The following is an 18,136-nucleotide window of genomic DNA, read 5'->3' as shown; positions in this document are numbered from 1 at the left end:
TGCTCAGCAGGCACAGCCATCAGATGCACGAGTGGGAGATACATCCCTCGATGCTACAACCGTATTTCCAGCAGTGGGGTCATCCAGAGATAGACCTATTCGCCACAAAGAAAAACGCAAAATGCCAAACCTTTGCCGCCAGGTTCCCATACCCGCAGTCTCGGGGCAATGCGTTATGGATGAACTGGTCAGGCAGATTTGCGTACGCTTTTCCTCCAGCACCGCTAATACCGCTGGTGGCGCGCAAACTGCGGCAGCACTCAATGACACTCATCCTAGTTGCTCCAACATGGGCAAGGCAGGCTTGGTACACCACGTTCCTAGAACTTTCAGTGATGCCTCACCAACGACTGCGACTCACACCCAGTCTCCTCACTCAGAGCCGTGGAGACATTCAGCACCCAGATCCGCAACAGTTGAGCCTTGCAATATGGCTCCTGAGGTCATAGAGTTTGGCTACCTGAACCTGCCCCCTGACTGTATGAACATTATCAAGGAGGCAAGAAGACCTACAACCAGGACATGCTATGCGGCAAAATAGAAGCGATTTTTCATTTATTGTTCCAATAATGACATAAACCCGCTAGATGCATCAACGCAAAACTTTATTTGTTATTTGTTGCATCTCTACAGATGCAATCTGGCATATAGTTCAATCAGGATACATTTAGCTGCAATGGCAGCTTATCTTCAAAACAGACAGCACCTTTCCCTTTTCAGAGTGCCAGCCATTAAAGCTTTTATGGAGGGACTCAAAAGAGTAATTCCTCCCAGACACCTGCCTTCACCTGTCTGGAATCTAAACATAGTTCTCACCAGACTGATGGGACCACCTTTTGAACCTCTTCACTCTTGTGAGATACAGTTTCTGACATGGAAAGTGGCCTTTCTAGTAGCGATCACATCTCTAAGAAGAGTTAGTGAGCTTCAAGCCCTAACTATTCAGGAGCCTTTCATACAGATTCATGCTAATAGGGTAGTGCTGCATACCAACCCTAAATTTATGCCTAAGGTGGTGTCACAGTTCCACATTAACCAAACGATAGAACTGCCAGTATTCTTCCCAAATCCTGATTCAGTGGCAGACCGAGCACTGCACACACTAGATGTTAAAAGAGCTCTCCTGTACTACATAGACAGGACAAAAGATTTCAGGAAAACTAAGCAACTGTTTGTTGCCTTCTCTCCACAGCACAAAGGCAACCCCATTTCCAAATCGGGTATAGCCAGATGGATTGTTAAGTGCATACAAATCTGTTATCAAAAGGCTAAATGCACATTAACAGTTCACCCAAGAGCGCATTCCACACGCAAGTTAGGGGCATCCAATCCAAGGCTTTCCTAGGTAACATTCCTCTAGAGGATATATGTAGAGCAGCCACATGGACCACCATACATACATTTACCAAACACTACTGCCTGGATGTACACTCCAAACAGCAAGCTGCTGTAGGACAGGCTGTTCTCAGAACTCTTTTTCAGACTGCTGCAGCTGGCACGGGCAACCACCGCTAAGGAGGAAACTGCTATTTATTCTATGCACAGATATGAATTCAGCAGCCCACATGCCTCGAACGGAATATGCTCCTTACCAGTATGCATCTGTTCTTGGCATGTAGGGCTGCTGACATTCATATCGCCTGCCCTCCTCCCCGGTGCCTGTCGCAGCTGTAGCACTCAGAATTATTCTCAAGCATGGTCATCACTTACTGTATCATACTCCATCTCTGCCACAATGGCGAAAAACAATCTGAAGATGGAGAGGATGCCCATGTGCACTGTAGTCCAGGGGAGGAGCCACCTATCTCGTGATACTTCGAAGACTCTTCCAGGACAACAATGTGCAATCATCCGGACCCAACACTAGGCGGCGATCTATGCACAGATATGAATGTCAGCAGCCCTACATGCCAAGAACAGATGCATACTGGTAAGTAGCATATTCCTTCTCAAAGATATATTGTTACCGAAGGTAAGTAACTTGTGCATTTTAAATCTTCCATATATATAACGGAACATGTCATATTGTTCCGACTGTACATTATTTTCTGAGCATCGGTGCACAATATTACTTCTAGCTCAATTTTTTCTCCAGTATTATCTGTTCAGTGCAAGCTGCTTGTAGTTTGTGTGTTTAAATAAAAAAATCCTACATCTAGTTAGAGTCCTCAGGGAGTAAGGCATTGTGATAGTTGTCAGGAATATCGGGAGTGTTTTTGAGTCTATAGCGCAAGAGTTCAACATGGAAGGGCGCACAGCAATTTAAAAAAACAAGCATTGGCCTCGCGGCCGTTAAAGTAATGCAGCACTGCCGCAAAATGAAATAATAAAAAAATCCCGTGAGTTGCTCGCACGCGCGTGCACTACGCGAAAAAGTGCTGTGCACGTTGCGCGCGCTTGTGCTCGTTCTAGCAAGCTGGTGGCAGGCAAGGTAGCGCTTTTTGAAGCAGCTACTAAATGTCTTGCAAGACAGCGCATGTACTGACTCTAGCGAGACCTAAAAAGTGGTAAAAAAGTCAATCCTCAGCGACAGGACTTTTCTGTTGTGGCAACATTATTGTGGATAACATTGTATTCATTGGAAAAAGTGGGGGGACAATGTCACAATCTGTGTAGATGAGGAAATCGTTTTGCCATGTTTGAGTACTTGTACTTGCTGTTGAGTTGCCTGAGCTTTGGTCATTTATGGGGGATTTCACTCAGCAGACACCGTTGTGTAGAGTTGTGGAGCCTGCTTGCAAACAGCTCACCTTGTTACTGTGGTGTGTTCTTACGAGTTGCGGTACAGATCACTTGCTTCAATAGGGAAATGCCAGATCAGTGTACTATTTCAAAGAGTACATTTGGGGGCTTCTGCGAGTGGTGGGAAAACCTGCTACTGTGAAAATATGCTGATCTAGAGCAGAATTAAATCAATATTACGAACAAAGATTTGAAATAATTTGATTGGGTTCTGGTTTTAGTGGAGATAAGGAGATGAGTGGTCACGTTCTTACTAAGCATGCTGGAACATGTAGAAAATTGAGGTTTTAACGCAGTGTGAAAAAGAAAAGTTGGTTACATTTTGTTTACTTATTTAGGTGTTAGTTTGAATTCTGATATCTGTTCTTGGATGTCTTGATATGGGATTGTTGGATTGATAGGGCATGAATGATCTATATATTATATGAATCAAGAAATTAATCCATCAGATTGTGGGTTGGCTTTAGTCCAGTTTTAGGAAGTAAAAAGAGAAGGCTGATATGTCTGTTATTGAGTGACTGGGATGTTGAAGATGCAGGACAGCATTTAACAATGAACCACAAACGTATCCTCAGATCGATTATCTACCACTGAATGGAGTATTCTCAAAGACCCTCACCCACTCCGTTTGTAGGATACTTCATCATTGGGTCTAATCCTTGGAGTTGAGAAGGCACTCAAATATTTTTCAGGGTGATTTAAGAGGTAAAAATCCCTAGGGGCTACCCAAGTATTCCTGTATTTTGGATACTCATGGTAAGGTTTAAAAACATGAAATGTATGATTCTCCTGCTATCTCCGTCTCTTGGGGGATTAAGATTCCACGGCTTTCTTCAGGACTAGTTAAAAAAAATACTATTGCTGTGTGTCTTATCCCTATCAGACCGGTGCATTTAGGGGATATAGAAAAAAAGTTATCATGTGTTCTAACTTAGCCTTGGGCAAATCAGTACTGCTAATGCCTGCAAAAGGCAGGAAGGCATACATAATGGATATATTTAGCAGAACTTCATATGTTTTTAGTTTCCTTCATTCTGAATAAGGAAAATTAAAAAAAAGTATATCCAGTGACTGCACACAAATACAGCACACCCACTATGCATGCAATTTAAACATGGGACATCCAACACTGCAAACTTAGGTGAACAAATGTCAGTTGACTATTAACTCTCACCCTATGCCTACATATAATAGGTTGTTTTTTGGAGCACACGGCTCACATGCTTCTGTAGTCGCACACTGAAAGTAACCCAGACAAATCGTTAGGAGAAACTCCTCTCCCCCTAGTCTGTAATTATTATGTCCTTATGGGAAGGCAATGATAGATTGGCTAATTTCACTTATTTCCAACCAGTAGTCTCTTACTTTACTATGCGCGTCATGCAATGTCATGACAAACCTGTGTATGTTCCTCTGGCTCCTACTGTGAGAGCACGACTCGCTTCCTGAAATGAAGTTTTGCCTGTAAGAACTTGTCCTGTATGTCTCGCTATTAGAGATGTGTTGTCTTTGTCCCCAGCATCACTGGGGGATGTAGTTTGAAAACTTTTTTCTAATTTTGTGTGTGGGCACAGTTATATAAACAGACTCACTATTTTAACACTTGTCTGTTCTATCCTGAGACTGTATGATCATTAGTATAGTGTGTTAAGTAAACACAGTCTCTTAGATGTTTATGGCTTTTCTTGCAACATGTTCAGTGAATCCCCATCCTTTCATGTTTTCTTTATATGTAGGATATAACTAATATGGTGACGATTATGCTTTACTATGTAGCTCAATAAAAGGGAATCTGATGGTAGTGGTAGCAAGCAGCACACCTTTGGAGTTTAGGGGTACCAGTCTTTCTCTTATCTTGACGACTGGCTTTTGAAAGCGGGCTCACCCCAGACAGTCGTCAACCACCTTCAGACTACGGTGAACATCCTGTCATCTTTGGGGTTCAATATCAATGTGCAGAAGTTACAACTGACTCCTTCTCATACACCCCCCTTCATCTGATAGACTTGTAGCCGCAGATTACTTATCTTAGAATATTTCCCAGGCGTCATACACCTGGAAACTTTTCAAACAGTACCTCTGCACGCTGGTAGGTGGCATCGGTCAGATTCAGATTGTCATCGTGCCAGAAGTGATGCGTGCAGGCCTTTATAGACGTCAATCCAGCACGGTGAAATCCGCTATTTTCTCTCTTCCCGGCCGGCCAGTGAAGATCCAGAGAGAACTACCCCCAGTCACATTTTAACTGACCATTTTTCAATGTTTTGTTGAAGCTTTTTTCAATTACATTTTCTCCCAGTGTGTGAGCGATGCCCCCCCAAAAAATTGGTGGGTTTTAAGCCCCGTGGTGCAGATGTCTGTCACAGACCCTCACCTGGTTTGTCTTTTGCGCGTCACGCCAGGCCACCATTCCAAGACCTGTGAGAACTGCTACGTACAACCCTGAGGCTATGTGGTAGCGGTCTCTGGAGCTCCTGGTCGCCCATGTTGGATGACTCTGCGATGATCTGGATCCTAGCCACGTGGAGGGTCCAGGGACCTGAACGTTTGTGGAGCCGCTCTTGACGTTGGTATTCACGGTCTAAGGCCTCATCGGGTAATTCAAAGACCGTCTAAGAAACCCCACCTCCCAAAACGTATTTAGAGAATAAGCATATAGTCATTATTCCACATTGTGTAAATATTTTTTCATCCATTAGGGTACTATTCCATTGTCGTAATAAATTCTTTATTCACAAAAGTACTTGTTTTTTTATATAATGCTCATCATATACTACAGAATACAAGATCAACATACAATGTCATCACTGTCTCCATATGTTGTACATAGCCATCCAACAAAAAAGGGGAAGGGGGGAGAAGGAGCTGAATCTAGGTCCATTGACTCATGCTCCTGAAAACTAGGATAGTAGAACATGGGAGTCACAGTTCCTCTAAGGAAGAAGTGGGGTATAAAGTAGAAGGCTGTTGTCATTCTCAATCAATAATTTCTGGGGACATTGTGTCCTAGTCCTGGTGCCCTCAAACACCCGAAAGATGTCATGCTTCATCATTGGGCGGTGCTCCTCGTCGGGCCAGCGCTGCAATGCCCTAAGGGTCCCCCGAAGGATCACTTTTTCAGAGATCTTCTTAGTGCTAAAGCTGTAAGGGTGTGTGCTGGTCTGAGTGGCAGTGGTGTCCTAGTGTGAGGTTAAAAGATGGCTGGAGAGGTGTCTAGTGACATTTAATGGGAAATTACCCCTCTGTCATCAGTAAAAAAAAGAAATAGAGGTTGTGCTGCTTGAGGGTGATAATGGCCCCCAGTAGCTAGACCGATGTCATACCCATAATGCGCATGTTGAAGGTCAACATATTTCGCACCGTTGAGTGGTTTGAGGAGGAAATCCCTTGCCCTTCTTCAAGACCAATGTAAAAGTGCAGTGAGTGCTAATGTAGCGAAGTGGCCTTTCAATTTAGGTGTAGTGACACTTATTGAATGAGAAAAAAAATGATCTGTAAGGACAATGAATACAAAGTAAAACGAGTAAATACAAGAAACCCTAACAGAAGGGTAACGTTAAACAGGATCCAACGACCCCCATTGGTCAACCATGTGCTTGTGGTATTTATCAACTACTGCTATTGTACAATAGTTGATTCCAGCGTTTGGCTGTCGTTGTATAGTGTTTAAAAAGGACGAACAAACAAGTCAGAATGAAGTAATCTTATTTGTAGATCATGACATGATGTCAGAATGCAGACACAGACAAAAAACACATAATATATCAAGTTCAGTCTCAGTGCCAGCACTTTTAAAAATACCAGCCATGGGGTAGAAGTGTTGTTATTATGGTAGGATAGCGCTGTATTGTGATCCAAAAGACATATAGCTATTCAAGGTTAAACTATTGATGGCAAGACCTCAGGTCACTGTGCTCCAGAGCAAATGTTTGGCATGGCATACACTTACCTATAATAATAGGGCAAAATGCCCCATGAGGTGCGGCTGAGGACTGTCAACCTACCCAACCTCTCGCCGCCTCGGTAGAATGTACGATGCAGCTCCCACTGTATTTGTGCTGTAACGAGGCAGCTGTGAGAAAATTAAGGATGGATTTAACCCAGATCTTTTGACTGTGGTGAATGTTTGATTTGCTCTGCATTCCATCCATCATCAGTGTGTCTTTTGCTTTCTCTCCCTATGTGCCCAGATTTGGGTCCCGGGCTCACTTTGCCACTGGATTCAAGCTAACTTTGCTGATGAGGGGCGGTGCCCCGAAACCAGCCCCAGGATGCTTGTTTCCGACAGGCATTGTATTTGAAAAGAGAGTCTGCATCAGGCCTTCAATCAAGCCTCCCATCTGGGAGGAACTCATGTCACAGCTGCAGAGCAGAATCCTGCATGCAAACCTTCAAACACTCCGTTTTCATGCATGGAGATTGAGGTGTAGCAGCTGACAGTCTTTGACCTCCCTCCGGGAATCTGTAATTCTATTCTGTCAACCAGGCATCCCTCAAATAAGACAGAATACGCCTGCCTATGGGACACATTACTGGCATGTGGCATCTTTATACAAGGTGTTATTAATTCTTTAGCTCAGCAAGGCTTTGCTTTGGGCCCAATTAAAGACTATCTCTGCTTTCTCTGCCATCTCTGATTTCTTCCTTTTGCTGGATCGACCCTCCTTTTCTAAGTCACTTGTTGTGACTCGTTTCTTGAAAGAACTTAAAACGTCTGATCCCACCAAAACCATTCATTGTGCTCCAATGGGACTTAATTTTAGTCGTACATGTCTTGATGTGCTCGCCATTCGAACCCCTACACAGCTGTCCACTTCATCTGTGGACCATCAAAATAGCCTTCCTGGTGGCCATAACATTGGCCAGAAGGGTCAGTGAACTGCATGCACTATCTTTGCACAATCCTTACACATCTCTTCTCCCCAGACAAATTGGTTTAAACACATACTTCTGTTCTACAAAAGGATGTCACAGAGGGTTGTTGTTCTACATTGATGGTACCAGAGAGCGCCGGGTGGATGTTCAGCTCTTCATTGGTTATGATGGGGCGAAGAGAGAAAAAGCTGTGGAGAAATGGATAATCTCATGATGGATTGTGATCTGCATGTAAATCTGCAACACATTGGCCAAGAATCAACCCCCGGAGGGCTTGCATCGTCATTTCACCAGAGCCAAGACTGCGACCACTGAGTTAGTTTTCAGTCCCTGTCCTGGACATCTGTTCGATTGCAACATGGGTGTCTCTGCACACTTTTTTTAAACAATACTGCCTGAACTGTGAAGTCTGTTGTGACGATCATTTTGCCCATTTGGTCCTCCAGGAATTTTTAGTCTAAATCTGTTTGCAGACCCACCCCAGGAGAGGTATTGATTGGGTGTGATCGTGGGCGGTCGGCGGACTGGTAAAGCAGGCGAGGAGGCCGGATATAGTGGGCGATAGTGATTTATTGGGACCGTATACAATGTTTCACGGGGACAGTAAGGGAGTCCGGTCCAACACCCAGGAAGAGGTGTACGTCTTCTTCTCTGTTGTCCGGGCGAGATGAGGCTCCAAGGGTCGTCCGGGTCTTGGGTGTAGCTACCTCGTTGTGGTCGGAGAACACCTCGGAGGGCAAACAAGAGAAAAGAGGGAGCCGTTAGCTGTGCTTGGACTCGAGATCCGATACCTCCACCGTTTACCCGGGAGTGTGGGGAAGCGAAGGGGGAGTGAGGACGGTACGGGTATGGGACGAGGTAGGGAAAGGAATTGAAGTGCTCAGGGAGGTGGGGAGAGGGGTGCTCTTTATACAGTGAGAGGTGCGTATTTACAACCTAACTAGTGCCTACTGGTGACGGGCCTAGGATAGCGGGAACAATTTACACTGGGAGGGTTTCTAACTATATACACTGGAAGGGAGTAACTGGTACTCACGCGCTCCGCCGTAACTCTCCTCCGAGTTACGGCCGCTCTCCAGCCACCTCCGTGGGACTCCACCACTCTTCGGACCACTCCTCGCGTTCTCCGTTCCCGTCTTCTCCGTCCGTCACTGGTCCAGCCGAAAGCTCCTGCCACAATCCTTCGACGACGCTTGTGTCTTCCTTTCCGGCTTTTCTGTGTCCAGCCGTCGGTGGAGAGGCGGGACTTCCGGGTTCACGGGATATCCCTACCGGTCCTTCGTTACCTCCGATTGGTTCCTGCAAAGGAGAGAGGGGCGGGATGCCGGTCGTCAGGGACGCTGTTGTTGTGGACTCCACGCGTCTATCCGGATTGGAGGGGGTGCAATGTGGTAACAGAGGTGAGAGACCGTCTCGGCAACGGCGATCTCGGGGCCCGAGATCACATTGGGTATCTATTCTTAGGTAAGTAATCTGTGGCTAGAAGTCTCTGCCAGATGAACAAGTTACTTACCTTCAGTCGCACCTTTTCTGATAGAAAATCTATCCAGCTACAGATTCCTTACCAACCAACCCAACCCCCCACCTCCTCCCCCTCCTCTGCGAACTGATTGCTCTGTGTAGGTGGCCCATTTGAAGTCCCTAGTGCCAGCACCCTGATATATTCGCCGACTCTGTGGCTCTGTGCTTCTGGAAATGTTGTGACAAGTAACTGATAACAGCACGCTGGGGTGGTGCTTATATAGGCTTGCGTACAGCACTTTTGGCAGGAATGACACTGACAATGCCGATGCGGAACTGACCTACGCCACCTACTGCAAGCAAGTGTCTTGCTTTAAAGTTTATGGATCCAGTCTAACGCTTGGAGGATATTCTAAATCGACGATCAGGAATCTGTAGCTAGTTTGAGTCCCTATCAGATAATGCATTACCGAAGCTAAGTAAGTTGTTCATCAGAACCATTCTGGGCATAATTTGGTTTTGTTTCTTTCATCGGAAAGGAGAGTCCAGGACATTCAGGCTATGAACCTGATCTTTCAGCCTCTATCCTGGATTTCAGCATGGTCAACTTTTAGGTTGCTAGGGCTGATGACTTCCTGAATTCTCCTTGTCTAGCATGTCTGGTGGCATATGCCTCTCTACAGTTTGATCGAATTTTCAAAGGAAAGCACAGAGAGGCAACATAAATATTAAAAAGCACAAATGTAAAGCAAGAGAATCTATCCGGACTCTTTAATTATGTTATATCTGATCCTTTAATGGATACTTGAACCACACACGACGGAAGGCGATGAGAATTTTCACAGGGCCCAACACCATGGGGTCCTCTGCAACCACGCCCAGATTTCAGCAACATATTACTTCAGGGGTGGTTGATGTCAGCTTAGCAACCAGACGTCCCTCGACAAAGACAGTATACTTCCTTCGTTGGGACAAATTTGTAGCTTGGAGTGGCTCACAGACACCCCACCCCTCCCCCAGTTCCCCCTTCTCCAGACAGTTATGTGATATTTGTTGTTTGTTTTGACTCTCACCCAGCAAGGTCTTGCCCTGAGCACAGTTAAAGAGTATCTTTCGGCTTTTTGGGGGTTGCAGGGTCAATCCTCGTTATGTAAATCACCTGTTGTGAAGTGTTTTTGGAAAGGCAAACAACATATGTTTCCACCCTCTCCTTTGTTATGCTACAGTGGGACCTTCACTTGGTTCATACATTTTTAATGTGTACTCCATCTGAGCCGCTTTACAGCTATCTTTTGTGACTTTGAGACAAAGTTACGCTTAGCCAACACGCTTTTGTGAATGGGACAGTCAGAATGCAGAAAATATATATTTAAACATGGTATAATGTGCTACGAGATGTTTTGCAAAAGACCAAACTGTATTGTAAATATAGTGCTTTAAACCTAGTTAATTCCGAAAGCCTGCAGTACTTTTTATTTCAAGTTCTCTTTCCACTGTGTGTGACGTATGACCTACATGGAAACTATTATTGTTTGAATTTTACAGACACCAATGTTGGGGAGGCTCTGAAAGTAGATCTTGGCGAACCCCACAGAAGGGTTTGGAGGAAAACTCCTGCTAATACTCTATTGAAGGCTCTTGGTGAAGCAGAAATACAATGTCAGACTACAACTCTGCTTGTCCCCAGTGGTAAGTAGTAACATACCTGCTAAGATTTGATATTGGTAAACATCAGCTTCTTATGGACGTCTCTGCACAGGGCAGCACAGGTTTAAAAATGGAACTATCTGAAGCACTAACAAAAACTATTGATATTCAAGGATTTTTTACGTCCTCCATGTATTAACTACTTACAGATAATTATTGTAAACAAAAGTTGGGTAGTGAAGTTTTACCTGCGCACGGTCTAGGGCGTGTATAAATCTATTTGAATTATAACCACAATTGCTACTAGGGGGGACCCAAAACGGCCACCACCCGTGCTGTAGATTCACAATTGCTAAATAGTATAGAAATTTGGATCGGATTCACCGAGCATTAAAATATTATTCATGTATTATCTACTTACAGATAATTATTGTAAACAAAAGTTGGGTAGTGAAGTTTTACCTGCGCACGGTCTAGGGCATGTATAAATCTATTTGAATTATAACCACAATTGCTAGGGGGACCCAAAACGGCCACCACCCGTGCTGTAGATTCACAATTGCTAAATAGTATAGAAATTTGGATCGGATTCCCCGAGCATTAACATATTATTCACAAATCTCTAAAAAGAAAAGAAAATAATTTTTTTATGAATTATCCAAAATTAGGTGTTCAGTACAGTCCAAATCCAGTGGAGAATTTTTTTTATTTCCGTATTCTTCAGATTTTACAGCGAAGACGTTTAAAACACAGGTCCAATTTCATATAGTACAGCCAAAACCAGTGTCAAGAACAGCCAACAAGCATGTTTTGTCAATGTAATATTATTCTTAATGACTTTCTCAGGGCTCAGACAACTTTAAAAAACATTCATTTACTGGTCTTGGTATTTTGAAATCCACTATATTCCGACATGAGGAACACATCCAATTTAAGGCATCATATCATGGGTCAATAATTCTTGTATATTTATTCCAATTTCCACGTAACCTGTACTTGCTTTCTAGCTTTAATACCCAATAATTCCAAAAGCCAAAATCAAAGTTTCCCGGCGAGTATGCTCGGGGCGAGTTTGCGGCGTGTTGTCTTTTATTATTGTAAACACTTATTATAATTCAAATGTGTTTAACTTGTTTTATGTAGTCTTACCAAGCTTTCGGTGCTTTGCCCACATCTTCGATGACTGTGGCAAGTTTTTTAATCATTTGCAGGTGATTGGAGGCCAGGGGGGTGATATGATATGGCCTCTATATGTCTGTTTAAAACCTGAATTTTTCAAAAGAATTTGCTATGAAATGTTTTTTTGAGTATTAGCAATTGAAAATGCTAAGTAGGAATCTGATGCATGGTAAAAAGAGACTATCCAATACCTGCATCCACCAGTGGTACTTACCTGTCCAGGATTTACTGCCAGAACATTAAACATAAACACAATTAAGGCAGTTGCTTGTAACAAGATGCAGAAACATTTCCGAGTGCATTCTCTCCTTCTGGGAGACGTAGATCTTTACTACAATCTCCTTTAGCAGTGAAGTACATGTTCCAGAAGCCTCGTTCCCTGGCTAGAGCAAATAGAGTTATCCACTCTGATAGAGGAAAGCATTGGAAAGACCCCTGGCTGAATAGTATCAAAATCCTCTAAAAAGCCTTTTGTGTTTTAGACATTGCTCTGTACCTTCGGAAAACATTATGTTTAAATCTTTTCATTGGTGATAAATGTACAACCGCTACAACTAGTAATGTATCTTCCCTGATAACACTCGGACGTCTCTACAAGGTATCTAGTACCCAGTTGGAAGGAAGAAGGAATTGCTAAAAGACATTACAGCTGGACATAACACAACATTATAGCTTGAACAAGGTTAACACCCTGCCCCTTCCTTGAGGAGTTGGGCCTTACAGAGCATGCTTTCAATCACAAAGCACCATCCTAAGAAACAACCCTTACTAAAACAATAACTTCCCGGAGCGAGTTGGGCATAAGACCCACCCCTTCATCCATGACCTTCATAAGTAACACTGTATTGCATCTTAACATAGATAATAATTCTTATAAAATACAACACATCCCCTTTATTGGTTCTAAACCTAAATACCCTGATAAGGTAACACTTCCCAAAGCGTTTGTTCTTCAAATATATTGAATTCATATAATTAATTTAACATAATGTATATAATTATAATAATATATACTGAGGTCAGTGTGAATGAGATGCTGGATGTAATGATTAAGGGGATTGATCTGGAGTTAAAGATGTAGGATTCAGAGTTTGGGTTATAGAATTAAAGGTTAGGGAAATAGGATGTAGGGGTTTAGGGTATCAGGCTAGGGAGTAAGTGTTGGAGGTTAAGGATATAGGGTTATACATTCAGGGTTATGGATATGAAGAGTAGTGATATGAAAAGGAAATGTGTTTATGGTTGTTAATAATGGTCAGTTATTTTAGTCTTCTGTAAAAAACAAAAATAATCAGGTGTTCCTTTTCACAGTAACACTACACCTAATTCATTTCAGTGGTTCACACTATAATTTGGAACGGACATATTTGGAAATGTTGAAAACACACTGATGCTATTTCTTAGGAAAATAAGAGTTCAATTATTAGGTACAACCAAAACCAGCTACCTCAGACTGTGTGATGAGATAACTCTTCCACCCTTGGTCTACTCAGGGGCCACATACTTCTAGATAGTTCAACTTTTCTGTCTTTATGGCTAGCACTTTCTTCATGCACCAACGCATTTCAAGATGCAGTATGTAGTACAATCCACAGTTTAAGTGCTTCTCAAAATTCTGGTCTCAAACAGTGGTCGAAAATTGCACACTGTCTTTTTACATTCTGTCTTTAATTTTGATACAAAATACTTTTTCTGTTCACAAACCCTGTGATTTTGTAAATTATGGGGTTTGCAAGCGCAAAACGACTTGTATATCTGGCCCTTAATCCTTTCTGCTCTTGATTTTTCTCACTGGGCCATTTTTGTAGGCCTATAGAAAGCATTTGTTTGTTTTGGTAAAAGTACAGTTTTGCACTGACTGGATTCCATGGTTGCTCAGCAGTTTAAAAACAAGAAGCTGCATGATTGTACTTATAGAGCTACTGTGGGCCATACATCTGGACTTTCTGCAGGTCAAAACACAAACTCCACGTTTGTTGAATGTTTCTAGACAACTCCCACATTCATCAAGACCCAAGCTAGATCAGTTAGACTTTTGACTCCCAAAATCTTGGAATACGGTCACTTAATGTAAGAAACTAACTGGCAAGGCTTGAGTGAAAGAGCAGTAAAGGCTTCACACAATTTAGCTAAGCTTGCTCAATGTCATTAATCAGCAGATTGGAGTTAGATGGAGATCATAGGTGTTACTTAACCTCATGCGCGCTATTGGAATTTTGGCACTGTGCTGAGATTTTAAAAAACCCATGTTACATGACGAGCTGGGCTCGTCATCAGCGTGCGAGAAGGCTACACCATGACGAGCCCAGCTCGTCATGAGCGTGGAAGGGGTTAACTGTCACTTAACACACCTGTAGGCCATTTTCAAGATGCTGCAAGAGATGCTGGGGAAATCGGCATTAACTAGTAAAATAGCAGTACTGTCAAGCGGTACAGTAAGCAAAATGCAAGCAACTATATTTATTTAAACATAAATGTCTTATAATGGCATACAAAAGCAATACAAATGTTCAGTAGATTCCTCATGAACAAGTTCATGCTTTAAAAGGGTGTTAGATCGTCTGCTCTAATGCTTTGGACCTACACCCTAAGGCCTGCTTTTGATATTATTCTGCTCTACTAATCACTTGCTCCCCTCCCAGCTCGCTATGTTCAAATCATTTTCTTATCCTTTGTTGTTCCTTTGATTGTAACCTTCTTCTTTGATGTGCATATTTGATTTGCTTGGGTTGGTATCCCTTTGATCTTTGTACTGTAACTTTTATCTTCCTCTCCCTCAAATTGTAAAGCGCTCTGATATCCTTCGGGATCATGTTTACGCTATATAAAACTTTATAAATAAATAAATAAATCTATTTTGTGTCTTTGCTAGTAGGCTAATACTTGGTGCTCATGGGTTATTGAGCCTGCGTATATTTCATGTTTTAATTTAATTGATGCATTACTTTAGTGTATGTGGGTCGTCCCTGCATAACAAAGTGGCTGTGTTGGGCATGTGCAGGCTAGCATCAACAAGTGGTTATAGTTGAGAGTAGTTCTTCCATGGTGTCTGTGCCACTCTAATTTCCTAATCCACCCCCTCCCACTCTAGCCACCTAAACGTGCCAGAGAAATCAGCGTTGCCCTTTCACCACCCATTTAACCCAGTCACAGTCTGTTGCTAGTAGAGCTAGTTAACTTGGAACCAGCTTTTCACACTGTGCCATCCCATCCCCAGACAGGGACACCTCTAGTCAGCTGTGGAAGAGGGGGAATCCATAGGGTGGGGAGGAGGAGACTAGGAGCAAGTCTGACACCTAACCTCATCGTAAGTGTTGCTAGTCCAGTAGATAGGTATATGCCTGAGTGACCAGCTACAATCCTGTGTGCCCTGAACACTTGCACACTTTGCATTCAGTTTGACACCATGTCTCAAGGTGATTTCTAGAAGTTAATCCACTAGCATGTGGACATCGCGCATATATATTTTGAGTATTTAGTACCAAAATTCCGCTAGGCTGTCGTGTTGGACCTACGTTGCAGCAGTAGTAAACATCTTTTCTCACAAGTTACATTCTAGTTGTTGATGCTCATGCCGATTTTTTGTTGTCTCTTCTTGTGTCGATGACTGCAGTTGATTTTTCCTAAAGAATTTGCTAGTTTGACTTTGATTCAAGAATGCATGTGCATTTTTGTTCATTTGTATGTAGAGAGTAGAGTACGTTATATTGTATTCCTGCTTCTGCAGGGTGGGTTTTACTGACAGAAATTCTCTGTGTACTGTCTGTACTGACATTGTAAAATCTGGGTGGATGGATATGTGATTGCCACTGTATCATATTGAAGATCTTGTTGCTCTCAAGTGTATTGAGCTTTAAAGTTAAACAGGGTGCAATGATCTGGTGAGCGGGTGCCTCAAGGGCGGCATAGCCCTAGTGATCTGTGAACCCTTTCTGTAGAAAAAAGTGGAGTGAATGGGCCCACCATGAAGCCCTTCTAAAGCATTTTCTGTACATATTATTCTATTCTTACCATGTTCGTTGACTCTGAAATCCCTGGAAAATGCAGGTTATTTAATAAAAATCTGGTATCTTGGATATTTGTTTTTGGCATTTAATACTTTTTTTTAATAAACACATTTTTATTCAATTTACAGAAAAAAGAAAGAAAAACACCAGCTGGTCAGCACTGTGTTTCAATAATCAAGAATTACAATCATCGAAACTTGTTACCCAATGTACAGACGTTAATGAAACAAAAAGAGATGGAGACAGTCAGCCCCCTCATGATTAGATCCCTCCCCCCAACCACTTCCCCCAAATTCTATGGTTTTTCTTAGGGCAATCACGTGCCACATACATAACTTTGTCCTGTGTGGAGCATCAGTCCACTCCATTCCGCCAACGCCCCGCACTTGGGGATTCAGGGCATTTCCAGGAGGCCGCAATATCTCTTTTAGCTACCACCATAGCTGTAGTGAAGAACAGTTTCTTGTTGTGAGACCCATCCAGCCCATCAGTGATGCCCTGGATCGTGTGTTTAGGGTCGTGTGGAACCCCCCACCCTAGAATCTCAGTGAGTTCTTCGATGCCCTTCCAAAATCCCGCCAGGAGGGGGCAGGGCCTAGTCCATGTGAAGAAAGTCAGTGGGGTCATGGCCACACCTGTTACAGGCTGAGGACAGACTAAGCCCCACGCGATGGAGGTGTACAGGGGTGAGGAAAGCGGCATGTAGGTAACAGAGCTGCACGAAGCGCAGCCTAGCGGAGGCGGTGACCGTTCTGGGGGCCAAAAGGTTGTCACGCCAGTCTTCTTCATCCAATTGGCCCACCCAGTCCTCCCACTGTGCCCATAGTCGGTCCCAGGATGTCGGTGTTGTTAATCAGTGCACGGTAAATGCGGGAAATGCCACCCTTCCCCAGGTCCCCAAACATAATCTTGGCCTCGGGCGGGCTATGATCTGGCAGCCGCGTGCCTGTTGTGAGGTGTGAACGTAGGGCATGCAGTAGCTGGAGGTAGCGAAAGAATTACGAGCGGTTCAGCAAGTACTTGGTTTGGAGATCTTTAAAGGAGCGCATATGATCCCCCACCCAAATATCTCCCAACTGCGATCATACCTATGAGGTCCCAGGCTTCAAAGCCCCGAAACCCGGTCACTTCATTGAGCCAGGTCTCGTGCCACAGGGGTGTACAGTGGGTCAGTGTATGTGTCCAGTTGGTGTGCTGCAGTGCTGCCTGCCAGGCCAATAACACCGAACGTGTCACCTCCAGAAGACGGGAGGGGTTTGGGTTCCCATTTAGAAAGGATTGAATTCTGTCAAGGCCCAGCTCCCCCAAGTCGAGCCTATAGGCCGGGTCAGACCATCCCCCATTGAACCAGTCGTGTATAGAAAGAAGTCGCGTGGCTAGATAATATAGGTAAAGGTGAGTCATCCCCAACCCCCGTCAAACGAAGGGATCCTGCAAGTACTCAGTGCCAGCCTGGACCTACCCTTCCCCCATAAGAATCTGCCGGTGAAGCCGTCGACTCACAGAACCAGGCCCTGGGAAAGCACATCGGGGTGTTCTGAAGCATGTAAAGAAAGCGGGGGAGCACCATCATCTTAAAGAGGGCCATCCTCCTCATGGGGTTGAGGGGCAACAACTGCCACCGCTGGAGGTCCGCCTTGGCACGCTACACCAGTGGAGTGACATTAAGGGCCCAGCTGAGCTCGGGCAGCAAAGCCACCCAGATCCCCAGGTACTTGAACGATTGACGATGTAGAGGTATTTCGGATTGCCAATCAAAGCATTCCCGAAAGAGGTGAAGGGGAACTGGACCGATTTGTTGGGATTCAGACATAGGCCAGAGGCTTGTTCAAATGACTGCAAGATACGAAGACAATGGGGTCCAGACCGGGTGGGATCTGCCAAGTAGATGAGGAAGTCGTCTGCTAGAGGGCGATTTTATCTGGTTCGGCGCTGGGCCATTCCCATCCCCGCACCCGATCACAAGACCGCATCAAGGACACCAAAGGATCCATCACTAAGGCAAAAAGCAGGGGGAAAAGGGGACAGCCCTGCCTCGTCCCTCTGCATACCAGGAAGGGGTCCGACAGGACTCCGTTCACTAGAACATCAGCCCTCGGGAGGGCATACAGAACATTGACCATGGCCCGAAAACGGGGGCCAAGTCCCATCATATCAAGAACATCCTGAAGGAAGCCCCAGTCCACCGAGTCGAAGGCCTTCTCAAAGTCTACCAGGAGAAGCGC

The 18,136-nt window shown here is 44.1% G+C and overlaps 1 protein-coding gene across 1 annotated transcript in view; it reads left to right on the top strand.

Moving 5' to 3' along the window:
- LOC147728645 (serine/threonine-protein kinase Nek1-like) overlaps positions 1-18,136 on the top strand; it is a 460,469-nt gene that overhangs the window by 49,868 nt on the left and 392,465 nt on the right. The window contains exon 3 of the mRNA XM_086962422.1: positions 10,624-10,767. Coding sequence (XP_086818548.1) covers positions 10,624-10,767 — 144 coding nt within the window. The remainder of the gene's footprint in view (positions 1-10,623; positions 10,768-18,136) is intronic.

Source organism: Lissotriton vulgaris, chromosome 3_1, assembly GCF_964263255.1.
Source record: "Lissotriton vulgaris chromosome 3_1, aLisVul1.2, whole genome shotgun sequence".
Classification (NCBI taxonomy): domain Eukaryota; kingdom Metazoa; phylum Chordata; class Amphibia; order Caudata; family Salamandridae; genus Lissotriton; species Lissotriton vulgaris.
The sequence above is the reverse complement of the archived record's forward strand: the minus strand, read 5'-3'. Positions and strand labels throughout refer to the sequence as shown.